Source organism: Periplaneta americana, chromosome 2 (genome assembly GCF_040183065.1).
Source record: "Periplaneta americana isolate PAMFEO1 chromosome 2, P.americana_PAMFEO1_priV1, whole genome shotgun sequence".
Classification (NCBI taxonomy): Eukaryota; Metazoa; Arthropoda; class Insecta; order Blattodea; family Blattidae; genus Periplaneta; species Periplaneta americana.
Window position 1 is genome coordinate 41,142,984 of NC_091118.1, and position 17,540 is coordinate 41,160,523.

The 17,540-nt window shown below is 36.2% G+C and overlaps 2 protein-coding genes across 2 annotated transcripts in view; one reads left to right on the top strand and one right to left on the bottom strand.

Annotated features, from left to right (window-relative positions):
- The window catches only part of LOC138692908 (uncharacterized), a 43,757-nt gene extending 38,021 nt beyond the window's left edge, over positions 1–5,736 (bottom strand). The window contains exons 1-2 of the mRNA XM_069816250.1: positions 5,627–5,736; positions 3,587–3,675 (exon numbers count right to left, since the gene is read on the bottom strand). Coding sequence (XP_069672351.1) covers positions 3,587–3,600 — 14 coding nt within the window. The 5' untranslated portion in view covers positions 3,601–3,675; positions 5,627–5,736. The remainder of the gene's footprint in view (positions 1–3,586; positions 3,676–5,626) is intronic.
- Positions 5,737–6,397: 661 nt separating this feature from the next.
- LOC138692918 (uncharacterized) lies at positions 6,398–11,742 on the top strand. Its single transcript, XM_069816277.1, has 2 exons — positions 6,398–7,651; positions 11,514–11,742. The coding sequence occupies exon 1, from the start codon at positions 6,495–6,497 to the stop codon at positions 7,413–7,415; it is 921 nt and encodes a 306-aa protein (XP_069672378.1). The 5' UTR covers positions 6,398–6,494; the 3' UTR covers positions 7,416–7,651; positions 11,514–11,742.
- Positions 11,743–17,540: the final 5,798 nt, after the last annotated feature.

Genomic DNA, 17,540 nt, shown 5'->3' on the forward strand with positions numbered 1-17,540 from the left:
AGATGCACGACTGTTGCTATGACATTCAGTGTACAAACAAAAGAGACCCATTGTGCAACTCAAACCAAGAAATGGATTCAGAACACCTCAAAATCTGTGCTTCAGTGGCTGGTCATGATAATATCTTTGAAAAATATTGGAGTGCAAGAGGTCAAATGACTTTATTGTCAAACGCCTGGCATTAGAAAACAACAACAAACAAAAGAGAAACATTAAAAAATTTAGAAGCTGCCAGGAGTGTAGTCACAGTCTTATATATACAGTCACGAAGCTTGGGGTGATTTTTTGCCAACGAGTTGCATTTCTTGCAATAGTTGCTAGCCGCTTGGAGCGCTGTGAGTACTAGGAACAATAGACTGTGTCACTGCCATCGTGATCTAATACAGGCTGTAAGGCAGGCCATGTGACTCGCTTAACCCGATCACGGAGAGCGGCATTTCAATCATATAAATTAATTCGAATGTATAAAGAGTAACATATATTTCTCTAAAATGTAGTGTAATTGCATTAATAAAATTTAAAACAATGATTGGGGGACACTTCAGACATAATTCCTTGCGAGTTAAGGTGTAATATTATTTTTGGTGTGAAAATTAGGTTGTTCGTATGTGTAATACCTGCCTTTATTTCGATTAAATATTGCGAAATTCTTGTACATTCATTTATGCACGATTCAATAATTTTCAGTTGCACCGCACGAATATTTAGATATGTTGAAATTATAGGTTATGTTTACTGTACCAGTTGCCCCTTTCTGTCTAATTTTAGTGGTCTCCAATGCCCTGTCACTACATATGTTATGTCATATGGATATTATATGTTATGTTTACTATATTTTACTTATATTCCTATATTCGCAATTATACATTATAATTAAACATAATGTCATGTATGACACCCATCACATTCTATTTGTCTGTATGTTAATACTACAATTGAGTACTGAATTATTGTATTTATCTACTACCTAAGAGACGAAGTAACACAATGATACGTACACTAATTTCATAGGAGTGGTATGGTAAATTTTCTGTCTACAATTAAGGAAGGTAGATGTGCTAAATTAAAATCACAATATAAATTCGCTTTTATTGAACCTCAAAATAGCTTCCATTCTAAACTTGAAATGTTGACGCAAACAGATTATATTAACATGTATTCTCTTCACATTAAAATAACACAGTTTTGTAATTATTTCTGCAACATATTATGCAACAAGAAGTAAACAGAACTTATGGACACATTACACTAAATAAAGCTTAGCAATGATAAGCACTAAAGTTATAATTTAATATTTCACTGAGCTCCATACACTGAAATAGAAAACCCGAACAAACATTATGGCCTGGTCTAGATCGAAAAAGCACTGACTGTGGCGTATTTCGCATTTTTGTGAAAAGCTATGTAAACTGTGAAATGTTAGTTATCGGTTGTAATAACTGTAAATGGCTAAAATACAATAATTTGAATAATAATATAGGACAAGGAGACGTTTGTAGTACTATAAATTGTAAGAAAAATAGGTTAGAGCTATCCTTCTTCCGAAAGATCCAGGAAGGTGAGTTTATGGAATATAATATATATTTTATGAAAATAATATATAAACCTTATGTATTTCATATTTCAATAGTGGAAAGAAGGTGTTAATTTTTTCAAAAGAACACGATATCGAAAGTACAATACATTTTATCGTCTGCTAGGGAAAGAGTCTGTGATGAGGCGGTAGTAGCGATCCTGGTGGTGAGCAACTATCTATGGATGCATATTTCAACTGTTTATGTTTGCATATTTAGTAAGTATTAAGCTTCGTGACTGTATATAGTAGACTGTGGTGTAGTCATAAATAAAATAGTACCGGGGCACATAGCAAAAAGATTGTTATTATTATTACTATTATTATTATTATTATTATTAGGATAAACCCCGACAAGATGCTCTTCAAGAAACTGAGTGTAAATTGCGTATTTACAACGACTGCATATTAGGCAGGTAGACTAATTTTGTCTTACATAGGCCTACAATATCTATTATCATTTTCTTAATGAATTACAACATTCATGGTTAATAGTACATACTCCATTATGTAATACACCAAAGACATTTACAGTACCAGTATGTACTTAATTTTTCCGAAGAAAAAAAAAAGTCTTTTATAAATGTTTTCCTGGTTTGTGAACCCTTACAGTGTATAATCACGTTTTCAAGACGATTTAAATATGAATTTACACTAAATGACATTTAATCAGAACAAGAGCTTTCCGTTTTCAACACCTATTATAATCAGAATCACAGTCACAATGTACCAAACAAAATAAACTGACTAGCAAAAATTTACAGAATTACGGCCGACTGAGGAAGAAGGGTGTAGGAAAAGGGTAGGGTATTGTAACTAATGTGGGTTTAAGCACATAAGTAAAGGGCCAAATAAGAAGATGGAGTGTTGTATGTAGGCTTAAGCGTTCAAGAAAGTACTGTATTATTATTATTATTATTATTTATCAGTAATGCCACTGCTAATTACTATCAATCTATACTTATAAAATACAAAACTGAGTATGAAGCAACTAAGACAATTATTATTTTATAAAGTAAAAATAAAAGAGCAGGACGCTCTCAGGTTGCAGAAAAAAGTAGTGGCTAGAGCACTGGACTTATAATCCTGTGGATCCGGGTTCGATCCCCAGCATATCCCCGATTTGTAACTTGTGTTGGGAAGCCTGTGGTTCAGATAACACAAGGGTTTGCTCTGTGAGCTCCATTTCCCCTCTCAATTTCCCTGCAAATCTCCATCATCACCTCATCTTATCATAGGTATAGCATAGACCAGTGTCCTATGGTACATTCTCTCAGCAAATAGGTCTACACAACTGGCTTCATATGAGTGAATGACAAACAGTCAAGTACTGACTAACAATTAAAAGAAAAAAATAATAATTTAGCGATAAAAAATACTGTTGGTACAAAGATAATAATAATTTTATAAGGAAGATACTGATGGTGTAAGGAAAATTATTTTATAATAAACAATAAACTCATAGTATTCAATCAGAAATAAACCATTTCTTCGCATTCAGTGATGTAGGCCTATACCAGTAATGATTACTGCTTGAAATGTTAAGAATTTGATGAAAATATTGTATTATGCATTCTTAAAACTTAATGAAATCTTAATACCGCAAATTTTTTAAATGTTTTTGGTGCAACAAGCACTTCTCTGTGTGCGTTCGCCCCCCCCCCCCCCACCCTCACAGGAAATTCGATATCAATTCAGGGTCTTCTAACCGACCCGACACATTATTGCCACCATACTTTAAACATCAACATAGATGAAATTTCTACGCATCCATGGTTTTTTGGTAGTTACGTATGAACATTGTTACTGAATATTACATGACATTCCTTCACAGATAGTGCAAATGTACGGTATTCTAAAGGAACAAAATGACACAAAAATGAAAAATTAGGTCCAGTAATATAAGTGGTAGAAAAGTCTTATTTTGGCGCCATTTTAGTATTCACATTTATCAAATATTTCCTGCTAACTGAAAACATAAACAGTACAGTAATTGTAGAAATTATTACTTACCGGTACCCAGACATAGACACATCTTCATCTTCTAAAGCCAGCTCTTCTTTTGGTCTGGTGCTTATTGCAGATGCTTCCCAAGGCAGCTCCTGTTTGCAAGAACATTACAAATTAATTTTACATTACTCTGACGAAATCTAGCTATGACCATCATTATCCATGGAATCTATAATTAGGCTACTTACGCTCTAATAGTAACAACGGTAATTATTTACTTCAGCAATACAATAGTTGCTGACGTGCCCCAAGAGAAACTAACAGGAGAGGCTGGGAATAATGGGTTTTGTAAGTGGATCATTCACAAAGTGCATTGTGTTTGTGACATGGCGCCGTTTAATATATTGCTATATAAAAGTAACTAACTCAACCTAATCTAAGCCAAACGAACCTAACTTCCGGCATAGTCTGAAACAAAACTGGATTGAAGTCACACAGGAAGAATGGAGAAATAGTGGATACCAACGGTATTGCTAAAATAAATAATTACTGTATGAACTAACAACTATGGGTAATTTCATAGAATCGGTGTACTGGGTACAAAAAGGCAAACCACGAAGCACATCTTAAAGACTTCATGTTACGATTCATGCTAAAGAACACAAAAAAGCGACTTTAAATTATTTTTAAAATATTATTAATAATTAAGGCATATATAGGCCTAGAAATATGCAAAGTATACAAATTTCGATAATTGGATAGGAGAGACCTTACGTGTTATTATTAGGCTATGCCGTTTTTTCCGCCAACTTAACCTCACTGGAAGTAGGTACTACTTATTGTCTTTAAGTATTTTATTGGTTTTAATGCTGTTTTGTTTATTAAGCGCTAGTGGGTGTTTGGGAGCGACAGCGTATAAGGAGGGGATGTGACCACCCCCAACAAACAAAATTACGTATTTTGGGCAGGTTGGTGGGCTTCCAGCTCCACCAGTGATCACATCCAGTTTCTACTACTCCATACAATACATCAAGGGCATTTTCAGTGTTTTTTTTAATTCCCTATAGTGTCTGGGACGTAAGTAATATTCACCCAAAATTACATTTCGAATTAGATTGGGATACGGTATGGTTACCGAAATATGCTATTACTTTATTAGGTTGAATATAGGCCTATAATTAAAGTTGGATCGACTCTCAGCTAAGTGAAAGGTATCACCTGAACTTTCCGTGCTCTAGTTTCGCCTAGCCTTACCCTATGATATGAAAATATATATTTATTTATATTTCTACTTTAGGCTATATTATGACATCAGTTACGATGTGCCATCCCACACAAAACAATCCGTTTATACACTTAACCACAACAGCAGGAATTTAGTATACCGTTTCTATGAAATTACCTAATTATGATTTAATACTGCACGGTGTTCGATGTGGTACAATTTTTGGATCGATGAAAAAACATTGAACAATCTGTGGCTAAGTAATGGCTTCATTATAAGAAAATAATGAAAGGACAATCTATTTGATGCTTCAAGAGCACTGCAGAAAACTGCGCTTGGTAACAGGCACAGCTACAGTAAATTCCTCTCTCGTTCTTTTCTTATTTAACTTAATAATGCACACTTCTACAATTCGTGCACAGTATGAATATCAAACATTCTAGTATCATGTCGAACATCGTAAAAGACTTAGATAAGAATTTGGGGTAATTTGCTAGAAGACGTCGTTGCATATAGACCACTTTTACACTAAACCTAAAATTTGTTTTTGCAAGACATACTAAAACCCTAAACTGACCTGACCTAACCTAACCTAACCTAACCTAACCTAACCTAACCTTTTCCTTAATCTGTGACAGGTTAGGTTAGTGTTTTAGTATAAGTTGTATACACTAAGGTTAGGTTTAGAGTAAAAGTGGTCTATATGCAACGACGTCTCTTAGCAAATTCCATTTGGCTGTATTATAGGAAACGCATCCCGAAATCAATGGTCTTTCACTGTGCTATAAGAGAGTTATGTTGTAAAAAAAAAAAAAGGTAATTATTTTAGAAAGATTCTCTGATCTACATTTTGGTACGTTTTTATAGTTTGTACTTACATGTTAATCTACTATTCACAACATAACTGTCGAATTTCTGTAGCTATTAGCACATGACATTTACACGTTCAACATAAGTTAACATACACCACCAAGTTTCTCATTTCCCGCCATACAATGACAGCAGTGTCGCCAGTAGAAATTTGCATTGTTACCAATCTATATATGATCTAGGCTTTCACCTGACCTAAATCATAGAAGTATATGATCTAGGCACCTGATCACAATCCTAGATCACAATACAGTATATATCAAGAGGAGTAAAATAGAACAATTGGAGAAACTGCAGTTGAGCAGAACAATTAAAAGAAAATCTATTCTACTCCTCTTGGTATATATGATGGGGTACAACAAACGAGTTAGAAAGAAATTATCTATTTGTTGGCTACAACTGATCCCGAAAATGACCAGAAGTGGCTTTGCTTTTCAAATACCAGCCTTTCTCTCATCGCTACATGCATATACGGTTAATTTGTTTCACATAGTACCTTGCGCACGTTCGCCATTATTAAACATCTCTTTCTTAAAGATTGCCATTAAATATATTTATAATTATGTTTATTAATAATATTATATTCATTATTATTGCTTCAACACACATCATTGTCATTTTGGTGCACAGTTACTTTACTTGCTTTGGTGATATCTGGTAACTGTTGGCGACATTGAAAAGACTAGTCTTTTAGTAACCCATGAGTGATCAGCGCAACGCGAACATAAATACAGGGGGGAGGATATCCGCTAGGAACTGAAGTAGGGGAAACGGAAATAGGAATATGCGCGTCAGATTGAGAGGCGTTCATCATTCTTTCCGTGACCAGCGTTGAGCGTGGTAAACAAAGCAGTGTAGACTTCGAGTACCGTAATCATGAGCGGAGTTGAGGACCTGTATTTCTTTTTGAAGTTGAGCAGGGAGAACTCATCAAAGGATACGGTTAAGTACTGCCAGGAGCATGGACTACTTGCTAGCCATTACAAGTGTCCAACCTGTGGGAAATCCATGAAATTAAGAGATCGTAGTGAACTTAGTGATGGTGTACAATGGCACTGTACTGGAAAGGGCAGTGACAATGCGCACCGTGTGAGTCGATCTGTAAGGACTGGAACTTGGTTCAGTACTTCCAGACTTACGATGTCCAAGCTACTTCTATTGACATACTGCTGGTTTACGAAAGTTCCCCAGCAGAATGCCAAGGAATGTGCTCAGGTGGACAAAAACACGGTGCTGCAGTGGTACCTGTACTGTAGAGAAGCTTGTGGAGTGATTGTGGAAACGTTTAAAGGCAAATTAGGAGGAACCGGACATACAGTTGAGATCGACGAGTTCAAATTCGGTAAGATGAAGTATCACAAGGGTAAACTTGTCGAGGGACGGTGGGTGCTTGCTGCCGTCGATCGAGAAACCCGTGAATGCTTACTCTTGCCGGTGCATGATCGGTCCAAAGATGTTCTCCTCCAGATCATTAAGGACCGAATTGTGCCAGGAACCACGATCTATTCAGATTGTTGGAAGTCATACAATACATTGAATGATGAAGAATTCAAGCAACTCACTTTGGATCACTCCATTAGATTCAAGAATCCCCAGACACGCGCCCATACGAACCGAATCAAGGGTGTATGGGCGCATGCCAAGCGGAGTATGCCTACTACCAATGTGGAAAAGGGTGCTATGTTCGACTCCTACTTGTCTGCCTTTATGTACCGGCAATGGAGGGGCCCGAATCATACATTTCACAGCTTCCTCCAAGACATAGCCAAGGTATACAAACCTAATGTCAGCGACTAGTTTCAGGATTTTCTACTGGTGCTCCTGGTCTAATGGGTCCTTTTCAGGGCCCGCAGGGACCTAAGGGGAATTGATGTGACGTTCTACGAGAACTAATATAACCTCTCATTCCCAAACCAACCTCACCGTCACGTGGCGGGTCCTGATTAAAGCAAACGAGGCTCTGGTGACCATGTACATTATTTTAACAGGTGTCGAGTACTCATACTACTGGTGGGTGACTGTTCTTTTGCCAGGTGAGTTATTTTACGAGATGTCAATGCGCATGCTATCTAGTGAGTGACAGTGTTACCCGGAGCTTTTTTTTTTTTTTCAGAACACGGATTCCTTCCTTTCCCTCTTACTTTAAAATTCCAACCTCACAAAATAAATTGGCACTGAAAGTGCCTTTTCGTAAGCAGACAAATTTGCTCTTTTGGAATCCGTATACTGAAATTTTCCCACTCGCTCATCGCACCAAGATTTTTGAAAAAATTTGTTATTGTGGCTGTGTGGATAATGAAGTTTCACACTTGCGTTACAACCTAGAGCAGTGGTTCCCAAATCGCAATCTTATTTGACTGACAGTACACTTTACTGAATGCCTACGATATTGCGACACACTTGTTCTTTTTTTTACCAATAGTAGGGCTAATATATCTTACTTACTTACTTACAAATGGCTTTTAAGGAACCCGAAGGTTCATTGCCGCCCTCACATAAGCCCGCCAGCGGTCCCTATCCTGTGCAAGATTAATCCAGTCTCTATCATCATACCCCACCTCCCCCAAATCCATTTTAATATTATCCTCCCATCTACGTCTCGGCCTCCCTAAAGGTCTTTTTCCCTCCGGTCTCCCAACTAACACTCTATATGCATTTCTGGATTCGCCCATACGTGCTACATGCCCTGCCCATCTCAAACGTCTGGATTTTAAGTTCCTAATTATGTCAGGTGAAGAATACAATGTGTGCAGTTCTGTGTTGTGTAACTTTCTCCATTCTCCTGTAACTTCATCCCGCTTAGCCCCAAATATTTTCCTAAGCACCTTATTTTCAAACACCCTTAACCTATGTTCCTCTCTCAGAGTGAGAGTCCAAGTTTCACAACCATACAGAACAACCGGTAATATAACTGTTTTATAAATTCTAACTTTCAGATTTTTGGACAGCAGACTGGATGATAAGAGCTTCTCAACCGAATAATAACACGCATTTCCCATATTTATTCTGCGTTTAATTTCCTCCCGAGTGTCATTTATATTTGTTACTGTTGCTCCAAGATATTTGAATTTTTCCACCTCTTCGAAGGATAAATCTCCAATTTTTATATTTCCATTTCATACAATATTCTGGTCATGAGACATAATCATATACTTTGTCTTTTCGGGATTTACTTCCAAACCGATCGCTTTACTTGCTTCAAGTAAAATTTCCGTGTTTTCCCTAATCGTTTGTGTATTTTCTCCTAACATATTCACGTCATCTGCATAGACAAGAAGCTGATGTAACCCGTTCAATTCCAAACCCTGCCTGTTATCCTGAACTTTCCTAATGTCATATTCTAGAGCGAAGTTAAAAAGTAAAGGTGATAGTGCATCTCCCTGCTTTAGCCCGCAGTGAATTGGAAAAGCATCAGATAGAAACTGACCTATACGGACTCTGCTGTATGTTTCACTGAGACACATTTTAATTAATCGAACTAGTTTCTTGGGAATACCAAATTCAATAAAAATATCATATAATACTTCCCTCTTAACCGAGTCATATGCCTTTTTGAAATCTATGAATAACTGATGTACTGTACCCTTATACTCCCATTTTTTCTCCATTATCTGTCAAATACAAAAAATCTGATCAATAGTCGATCTGGGCTAATATATCATAATTATAATTACATGTATTTGTTCTATTGTATGTATACTGTACATAGAAATGAGAAAAATTGGAATGCAAAATCTTGTTTAAAAAATAGTCCAGAATTTAAAATTCAGAAGCTCATAATTAAGACTGTAAATCAAATGTAGCATAAAAATGTTATTTTTTCGTCTCGGAATTCGGTTAATACGGACTCTAGTGTAATTTATCATTTCTGTAGCCGTACTTAACACCTTTTTCTAAAACTCCAACACTTCTCACACTTAATACCTCTTTGTGCAAGAAACAATGAGTATTCTCTATAATTGGGTTCATGTTTCCTATAAATATTACGTATGGGAAAAACAACTTGAGAGTTACTTTATTTATGATTTCTTAATTGTATGTTGAATTGGTTATGTCATTGGCTGAGGAGAAACTGCCTACTGAGGGATGCACTGGAAGGAATGGTGAACGGGAGAAAACTTCGGGGCAGAAGAAGATATCAGATGATAGACGACATTCAGATATATTGATCATATGCGGAGACTAAGAGGAAGGCAGAAAATAGGAATGATTGAAGAATGCTGGGTTTGCAGTGAAAGACCTGCCCTTAGGCAGAACACATGTATGTACTGTCAGTGACTCAGGAGAAGACGAGAGCGGACTGAGGGGGAAGGGATGTGAACAGATAACGTACGACAACATGTCAATATTTGTAATGTAGTAAGCGGAAACATTAGGTCTCCTTCTGTTCAACTTAGCTTTAATGTCCATACGCATTGTTACTCATGTTTCCTGCACGAGTAATAACCTGGCTACTGGGATGCTTATCTGAGCGATGTTTATAATAATCAGCAGCGATAGTCAAGAAGGTCACATTCTTGCCCCTCATCTTCTCCTGAGTAACGGACAGTATGTTTAATTATGTAATGATATATAGTAAATGAGGGATTCTTTTATTATAGAGTATCACTTTGGTAATTTTCAATAAACAGACATTTTCAGGAATTTCGAAAAACTTACAGTAGCTATATTTCTCTAAAATTGGACGTAATGAAATGAAATACGGGTTTTGTAACTGTCCATAGTAGGGGACTGAAAAATATGAATAGTTTCTTTGAAACCACTGAGTTACGGAAGCACTGCAATTTATTCAATGGGGATGGGATTTCTAAGAAGTAAATAAGTGAAGATGGAGGCGAACCAATTACAAATATTATATAGCGGGAACCATTCATATAACGTGACGTTTATACTATAAAAGATAGACTACTCTTATTTGAAGGCAATTCATAGTGAAATTTTACATACTGTACATACTTTAAAGTAGTTACCAAGAAAATGAAAGTTTAATTTTAACTTAAAGGGACTATAAATTACAAAGTGTTGGGGACACGCCTTAGCATTTTTCTGTTTAAAACACTGTGCTGCAAGCCAGAATGACATGAGTTCTGTTCCCAATGTGAACTTTATGGCTGCATTATGGCCCTGGGGCTCACTCAAGCCTTTAACATAATATATAGAATAATTCCATGGCAGCAAGCATATAAAAACTGAAAATTCTTAAAAATTACTTAAGAAGCGACATGGGCAAGATTGACTATCAAATTTAAATATTTCAGTTGAACAAAAGAGAGCATTGTTTATTTGCTATAGTTACATAATAAAAAGATATATTTTTTAATTATGCAAATCTAGTCTTTCAGGTAAAGCTTCCTGTAAAGCAGATTTGAATAATTTCAAGGAAAAAATCGTTCCGGGGCCGGGTATGGATCCCAGGACCTCTGGTTGAACGTACCAGCACTCTCCCAACTGAGCTACCCGGGAACTCCACCCGACACCATCTCAACTTCCCTTGAAATTATTCAAATCTGCTTTACAGGAAGCTTTACCTGAAAGACTAGATTTGCATAATATATACGTCACTGTGTACGTTAACAGAAAACCACAACTCCAAGTCACACAGAGTTTGTGTGCACTCGATGTGGGTCTCTGGCGTTTCGTCAGCCCACGCGAGTTGTGTGAATATAAAGGGAAAAGTTGAGACGGTGTCGGGTGGAGTTCCCGGATAGCTCAGTTGGGAGAGCGCTGGTACGTTCAACCAGAGGTCCCGGGATCGATACCCGGCCCCAGAACAATTTTTCCCTTGAAATTATTTTTTAATTGATTGTTAATTCTCTAGAAGCTCTTAGTGTTTTCCGGTTAGACTCATAGATGATATTACTTGGTCAACAATGTGACTGTGAAACTTTTGTTTAGGTTTGCTGAACCTGGAACCTCCAGATCTGGAAGCCAGCATTCCGACCAGAAGACCACAGGAACAATCAAAATCTTCACTGCAAAAGCTCGCAAGCTGAATCTTTGAAAGAGTTGTATTTTACATTCATTAGTCTAATTTTCATAAGCAGACACTGCTGATAATAAAATTATAAAGAATGTCCTTTAATGTAATTAATATCGAACCAGTAATAAATAATATTGCAAGATACTGTGCGTTTTATTTTATCCATCATTTCCTATATTTAAAAATCTGTTGCATAGGCCTACAAAATTAAACTAATTTTAACTAAGATAAAAACTGTAGACTGAAAATTTGTAAACCAATCATGACTAATGTATTTCTGTAGCTTGAATTCTTAAATATAAGAAAATTGCAAATGGATTTGAGATCAATTTTATTAATTTAATGTGGGGTCAAGTAGGGCTATTATAAAAAAATTAAGTCGCGCTACTTTAAATATATATATGAAGGATTTGGAGTTAAATGTACTTTTTATTTGTAATAATAGGTAAAAGTGAACAAAACCGGTGTATCATATTGGCCTTCTGTGTTGCCTATCCTGATACAGTGCTATAAATCTGGCTGCATATAGAGCAATGAAGTAAGGATACTGTGATACACACAGATGCTTAGTGTATCATATGTAAAAGTTTGGTTGAAATCACATTAAAACTGACAAATCTTTAGCAACTTACATTTTACTGCCAATACTAGAAAATTGCTGTATGTCCAAATAGTTCTTTTGTGTGTAAGGAAACTGAGTGAGAAAATTACGATAGTTCATATTTCTAAAAGAAATTAAAATGCGTTTTTAAATGATGAATATATTTTTCAAATTTGCGTTAAATTTCAGCAGTAAGAAGGATTATTAAGCTAACATTTTTTACTTTTACTGCATTGTAGGTTCCAACACGTCAATTCGAACATCCCTTAAGATCTGAGAAATTATGAAATACTCCTCGAGAGGTAATACATTTAAGTTGGAAAACTGATCAATTTGGTCAGTAGCCCTAAAAAGTGTACCACAAAGCCCTTCTCATTCATACACTAATTACTGCTAGACTGATCAACATTCACAGCTTTTCTTTAGAGAAAAATGAAACTCACTATTCTGAGTAAAAGGAAAATTAAAAAAATTATTCTAGCTTTATTCATTCAAGAGCAATAATAAAAGTATGCGAATATCACATCAAAGTTTTTGCAAGCAACAAAATTGTCTTTTCTTTTAATACATATATGCTCGACCATGCCTAAATGTAGTAATTATACACCTGGTAGCAGTCCTTTAATGCATGTCATTAAAGTACACCTATTCATTAAAGTTCAGGTTTTCGATTATTCTCGGATATGCAATCGAAAGACGAGGGAAACGTTACGGAGGCTGGAAATCCAATACTGTCGCAGAAGGTTATGTTCTGTTACTATAATAATTAGCATTAGTTGTAAATAATATTCAAATAAATTCAATTTGTCATCTCGTTTTTCAATTCTAAATCAATTTCCAGGTTATACATACTCTGCATTACATCAAGGTCAATGACATTATTGTTCCTCGGAAAAAATCAATACTTTCGCGTCTGCGCACATCTCACAATTCAAGAGCTATGAACAAGGTCTCTCCGATCTTCTGTCAGATACAAATAAAATATATACTTCTGAATAATTTAAAGTTAGAAATATGGTCGAGCATAAAAAGTCGTATGAAACTTGCCTATAATGGTAATTAAGACGCTCGTATGGAAATTATGAAACTCGCGCTCGTTTCATAAACAAACATACCTGCGTCTTAATTACTATTATTATAGGCTCGTTGCATAATGTACTATTATGAGGCTGATTTTTTTTTTTTTTTATTTTGTTCAATATTGCTCCTTAAAAGATAGATATGATAAAACTGTAACATGACTCACATGTATAATGTTACGTAAAATAAAAGATACTTTTATGCTTGTTATTTGCTACGAATTTCCCAACAAAGCAGAAGACGAATACAAAGAGTAGTAGCAAGGTAGTATGGCTTCTGTATCCTTAGTGTATGTGGTTAAACAACAGAGAGGAATAACATTTTTGTCTGAGACAGTGATTCACCTTACACGAAAGTTTAAAATAATTTAATTATTTATAAAGTGTTTTCTCAGCAAAAAAAAAAGCGGAACAACATATTGACACTGCGGCCAATTGAGCCTCATTTCAGAAGCGTCCTATTGTTTACTGTAGGATTATTCTAACAGCGAAAAGATTCCGTGCATTTTTTTAAAGTGCTTCATGTCTTTGTTGCAGCAAAATGAGGGTCGAAAAAAGAAAACTGCAATTCGGCCAGCTGACTGCAAAATGGTGGACAATCAATATTGGCTTCTATTACTGCAGATATAAATTTAATTTTAAAAACATTGAACATGTTAAATATTTTTGACTTGCATGATAATGTATGAAATAATTATTACTAGACGATTTTAACAATAATAAATGTTGCAAAAGACCAAAACACGCATTCTGCCATGATGGATCGTGCAACAAACTCGTAAAGCGGTGTTTGGAGTTGCTGCAGGGAAGGTAAAGCAAATGTAATAAAAGAACAGTCTTGCTGCAGTGCTTCACGTTTCGCTTAAAAAAAAACGCAACGATTATAGTAGGAATTTGTGGTCCCCTCAGTTTCCCGACCTAACGCCATGCGACTTTTATCTCTGGACTCTATTGTAAATTAAAGATGTATACAATGCAAACCCATACACACTGAAAGAACTGAAAATTAATATCCAGCAGGGAATTACCACCATTTCTCAATGACCATTGCAGCAAGTAATGGGCAGTTTCTTAAAAAGATATCAAAGATTTATGAACAACAAAGACGAACAATTTCAGCACTCCTTTCATAAAATTGGGAAGTATGAGTTGATCATCTATTTATATATTTCATGTGGGCTTTCCAAACTCTGCCTTAGTGTTTTCCTACAGTGGGAAATAGTGAGGGTGTCCATTATACCCAATAGAGCAGATGTGAAGTTGACATAGTCTACATCAGTGTTGTATTTTGCATAATGCTTATAGTGTGCATTAGAGAAACGCTTCAAATGTACAGCTAGCCAAACGAAGATTGGGAATTCATTGTATTTGGTTTGTTGTTGGAACTCATTGCGAAACTCTCTTGAAATATTGTGTTGTAAATAATGGACAAATATTATAGAAATTTATTCTTATTAATGTGAATCTATAATTTTCTCTAATGAGAGATACCTAAATAAAAGAAACACTTTTATTTTTTGCTGTTTATAACAAAGAAAATGAACTCACCAGAGATGACCTGTGTTATTTTTATTCCCTTCTCAAACGTTTTCATTTTATGGCTTTGTTTTAACAAATAATAATTTGGAATATATTTATGATAATCACTTTCACGTGTTAAATGTAAACTAAGTTTGTAAATACCTAGTTAACTAGTATATCTAACTCCAGTGGCGGCTCGTGGGTATTGTATTCAGGGGGGCTGCATACAAAAATAAACCATGCAACTTACCTTATTTAAAGATTATTTCCATGCGCCTTGTCTTGTAGGTTGCAAACTTTAGAATCATCTTCTTATTAAAATCCGATGTCGTTTAACATAGTCTTTACAATGGAAAACATAGCTAATGCGGTCAGTCTCTCTTCTCTCATCGTATTTCTGAGATAGGATTTCACTCTCTTTTAAACACGAAAAGCAACGTTCTGGTTCGGAAGTTGCCATTGTTGTGGTGATAGCTATGCGTAGTAGTTTCACAACTTCCGAAAATGAGGCCTGCAAGTTCTCAGATAGAAGAAACTGCAAGAGCTTGACTGCGTCACTGATATTTCTGAATTCTTGTCTCTGATACAACACAGTGAGTTCCGTTTTTAGTTTGTCTTTATCGAACAATGGAAAAAGCTACACACATACATTTAGGTCATTTTCAGGAAATGAGCTTTTGTAGTATTCAAATTTTTCTTGAACCAGAAAAGAGATAATATCAGATGATCTATGAACTGGGATCGGGTGTTAGCCTGTGTGAAAATGAGGTCACACACTTCCTTGGCTGCTGCAACCCTTGTCTGATCCCTTCGACGTTACGACACTTTTTAGGGTTTTCATTTTCACAGATCTCGCTGCCCAACTGTGCACTGTTCCGTATTGTCTGTATGGCATTAACAAAGCTTGATATGCAGAGTCAGCCTCGGTAGCATAGTCGGTTGCGGGTTCGATCCCGGCCCAGGTTGATGGCATTTAAATCTGTTTAAATGAGACAGGCTCATGTCAGTAGATTTACTGGCATTTAAAAGAATCCTGCAGGACAAAATTCTGGCACACCGGCGACGCTGATATAACCCCTGCAGTTGCGAGTGTCGTGAAATAAACCATAATTTAATTTTTTATGCAGATTTGAACCTTAGCAATATCTAACTGGCGATGTTGTAGTTGGTTGTATAATATATATACATGATACATCAATAAATGAAAAAAAGCCAGAAATTGAATTCAGGATCATCAGAGTACGCATCAGTGCGCTTGTCTCATTTATTGTGATGTTGTTAGATGTTTCAGATCTCATTATGGTTTGAAAACATTCTAGCAATGGCTCCTTCTTCTCATGAACAACATTTACTGTTCTTATTTTAAAACTCCATCTTGTTGCCCCAGCTGATGGAATTGTCTTTGAAACACATTAATCTAATACAGAGTGTGTGGAGATTGAGAGAAGAAAGCAGGGATACTGGATAAATTAGTAAGAAATATGCGAGCTTTATAGGCTATTTTGTTTAGCGGCTCTTTCCATTATGAGATTCAACTGATCGGCACTTGATTTCACATTTCTCCTGAATTGTTAGGGTACTGAACTGAATAGACTGTAAATATTGTACAGAATTAAACATTGTTGCACTTGTTATACTCACGACATTAAAGAAACTGTATTTAAAACTGCGCGCTACTGACAAACTGCTGCAAATTTTGCAGCGCCTGGTAACTCTAGATTCTCGGCAAAGGGGAGCAGGGGGAGGGGTAAAACTAACGCGCAAAGCATCCGAGACGAGACTGGCAACTCCAGGGGAGGAAGTGGCTTCACCAATCCGTCCTTGAATCTCGTTTCGCTCTGGCAGCACCAGGGGAGGAAGTGACTTCACTAACGATTGCGTGCATGTCAATGAGAGCGAAATTAAAAAAAAAATTCGAACCGCTAAATAGAGACTGTATAATAAATGTATTTCACAACATAAAACGAGACAAGAGCCACAGATGTTTGGGGGTGCTGCAGCTCCACAGCCCCCCTTCGAAAGCCGCCCCTGTCTAACTCTACAACACAGCTGCACAATAAACTATTCATAATTACAAAATTAATTAAAGCTTCGAAAGAAAGTTCTTTACTCATCTTAAATTTTGAAATGCTACCAATGGACACATGGTCACAAAACAGAAACATTACTGGCAACAATCTTTTTTCTGGTCATCCTGATTATGCCAAAACAAATAACTTGCTAAAAGATAAGCGTTGATTATGCAGACTGGCCAAAAAGCAGATGTAACCTCCTATTATTTTCTACACTGATAGTTTTGATTGAATGCTTAATATGGATACTTACCTGATGGTTTAAGGGCCCAGAAGATTGGTGTGAAGAGAGTTATTGTTGTAGCACAGCTGAATTCTGCGCCATGCTCTGGTAATGTTTTGTGGAGATAATCCAGGTATCTTCCACAACTGCTTGTAACTCTTCCATTGTGCGATACTGGTTACTACTCCCACTCCGATGGTTACCAAGGTTATCAACACACCAACACAAATCTTTGCGAAATAAAGAGGAGTACGCCCACTTCTCAGCCTATATTACAAATTAAGTAATGGAATTAAATTCGTGGAAATAAAAGAAAAGTTTCAATTTATTTCCAAAACCCTCCTTCAGCCATGTCCCCACTGCACAGCATATATTTTAATTATTCCTGTAAGAAGTTGGTCTCCCTCCTTACTCTATTGGCTTTCTAAATAATGCAACAACTATCA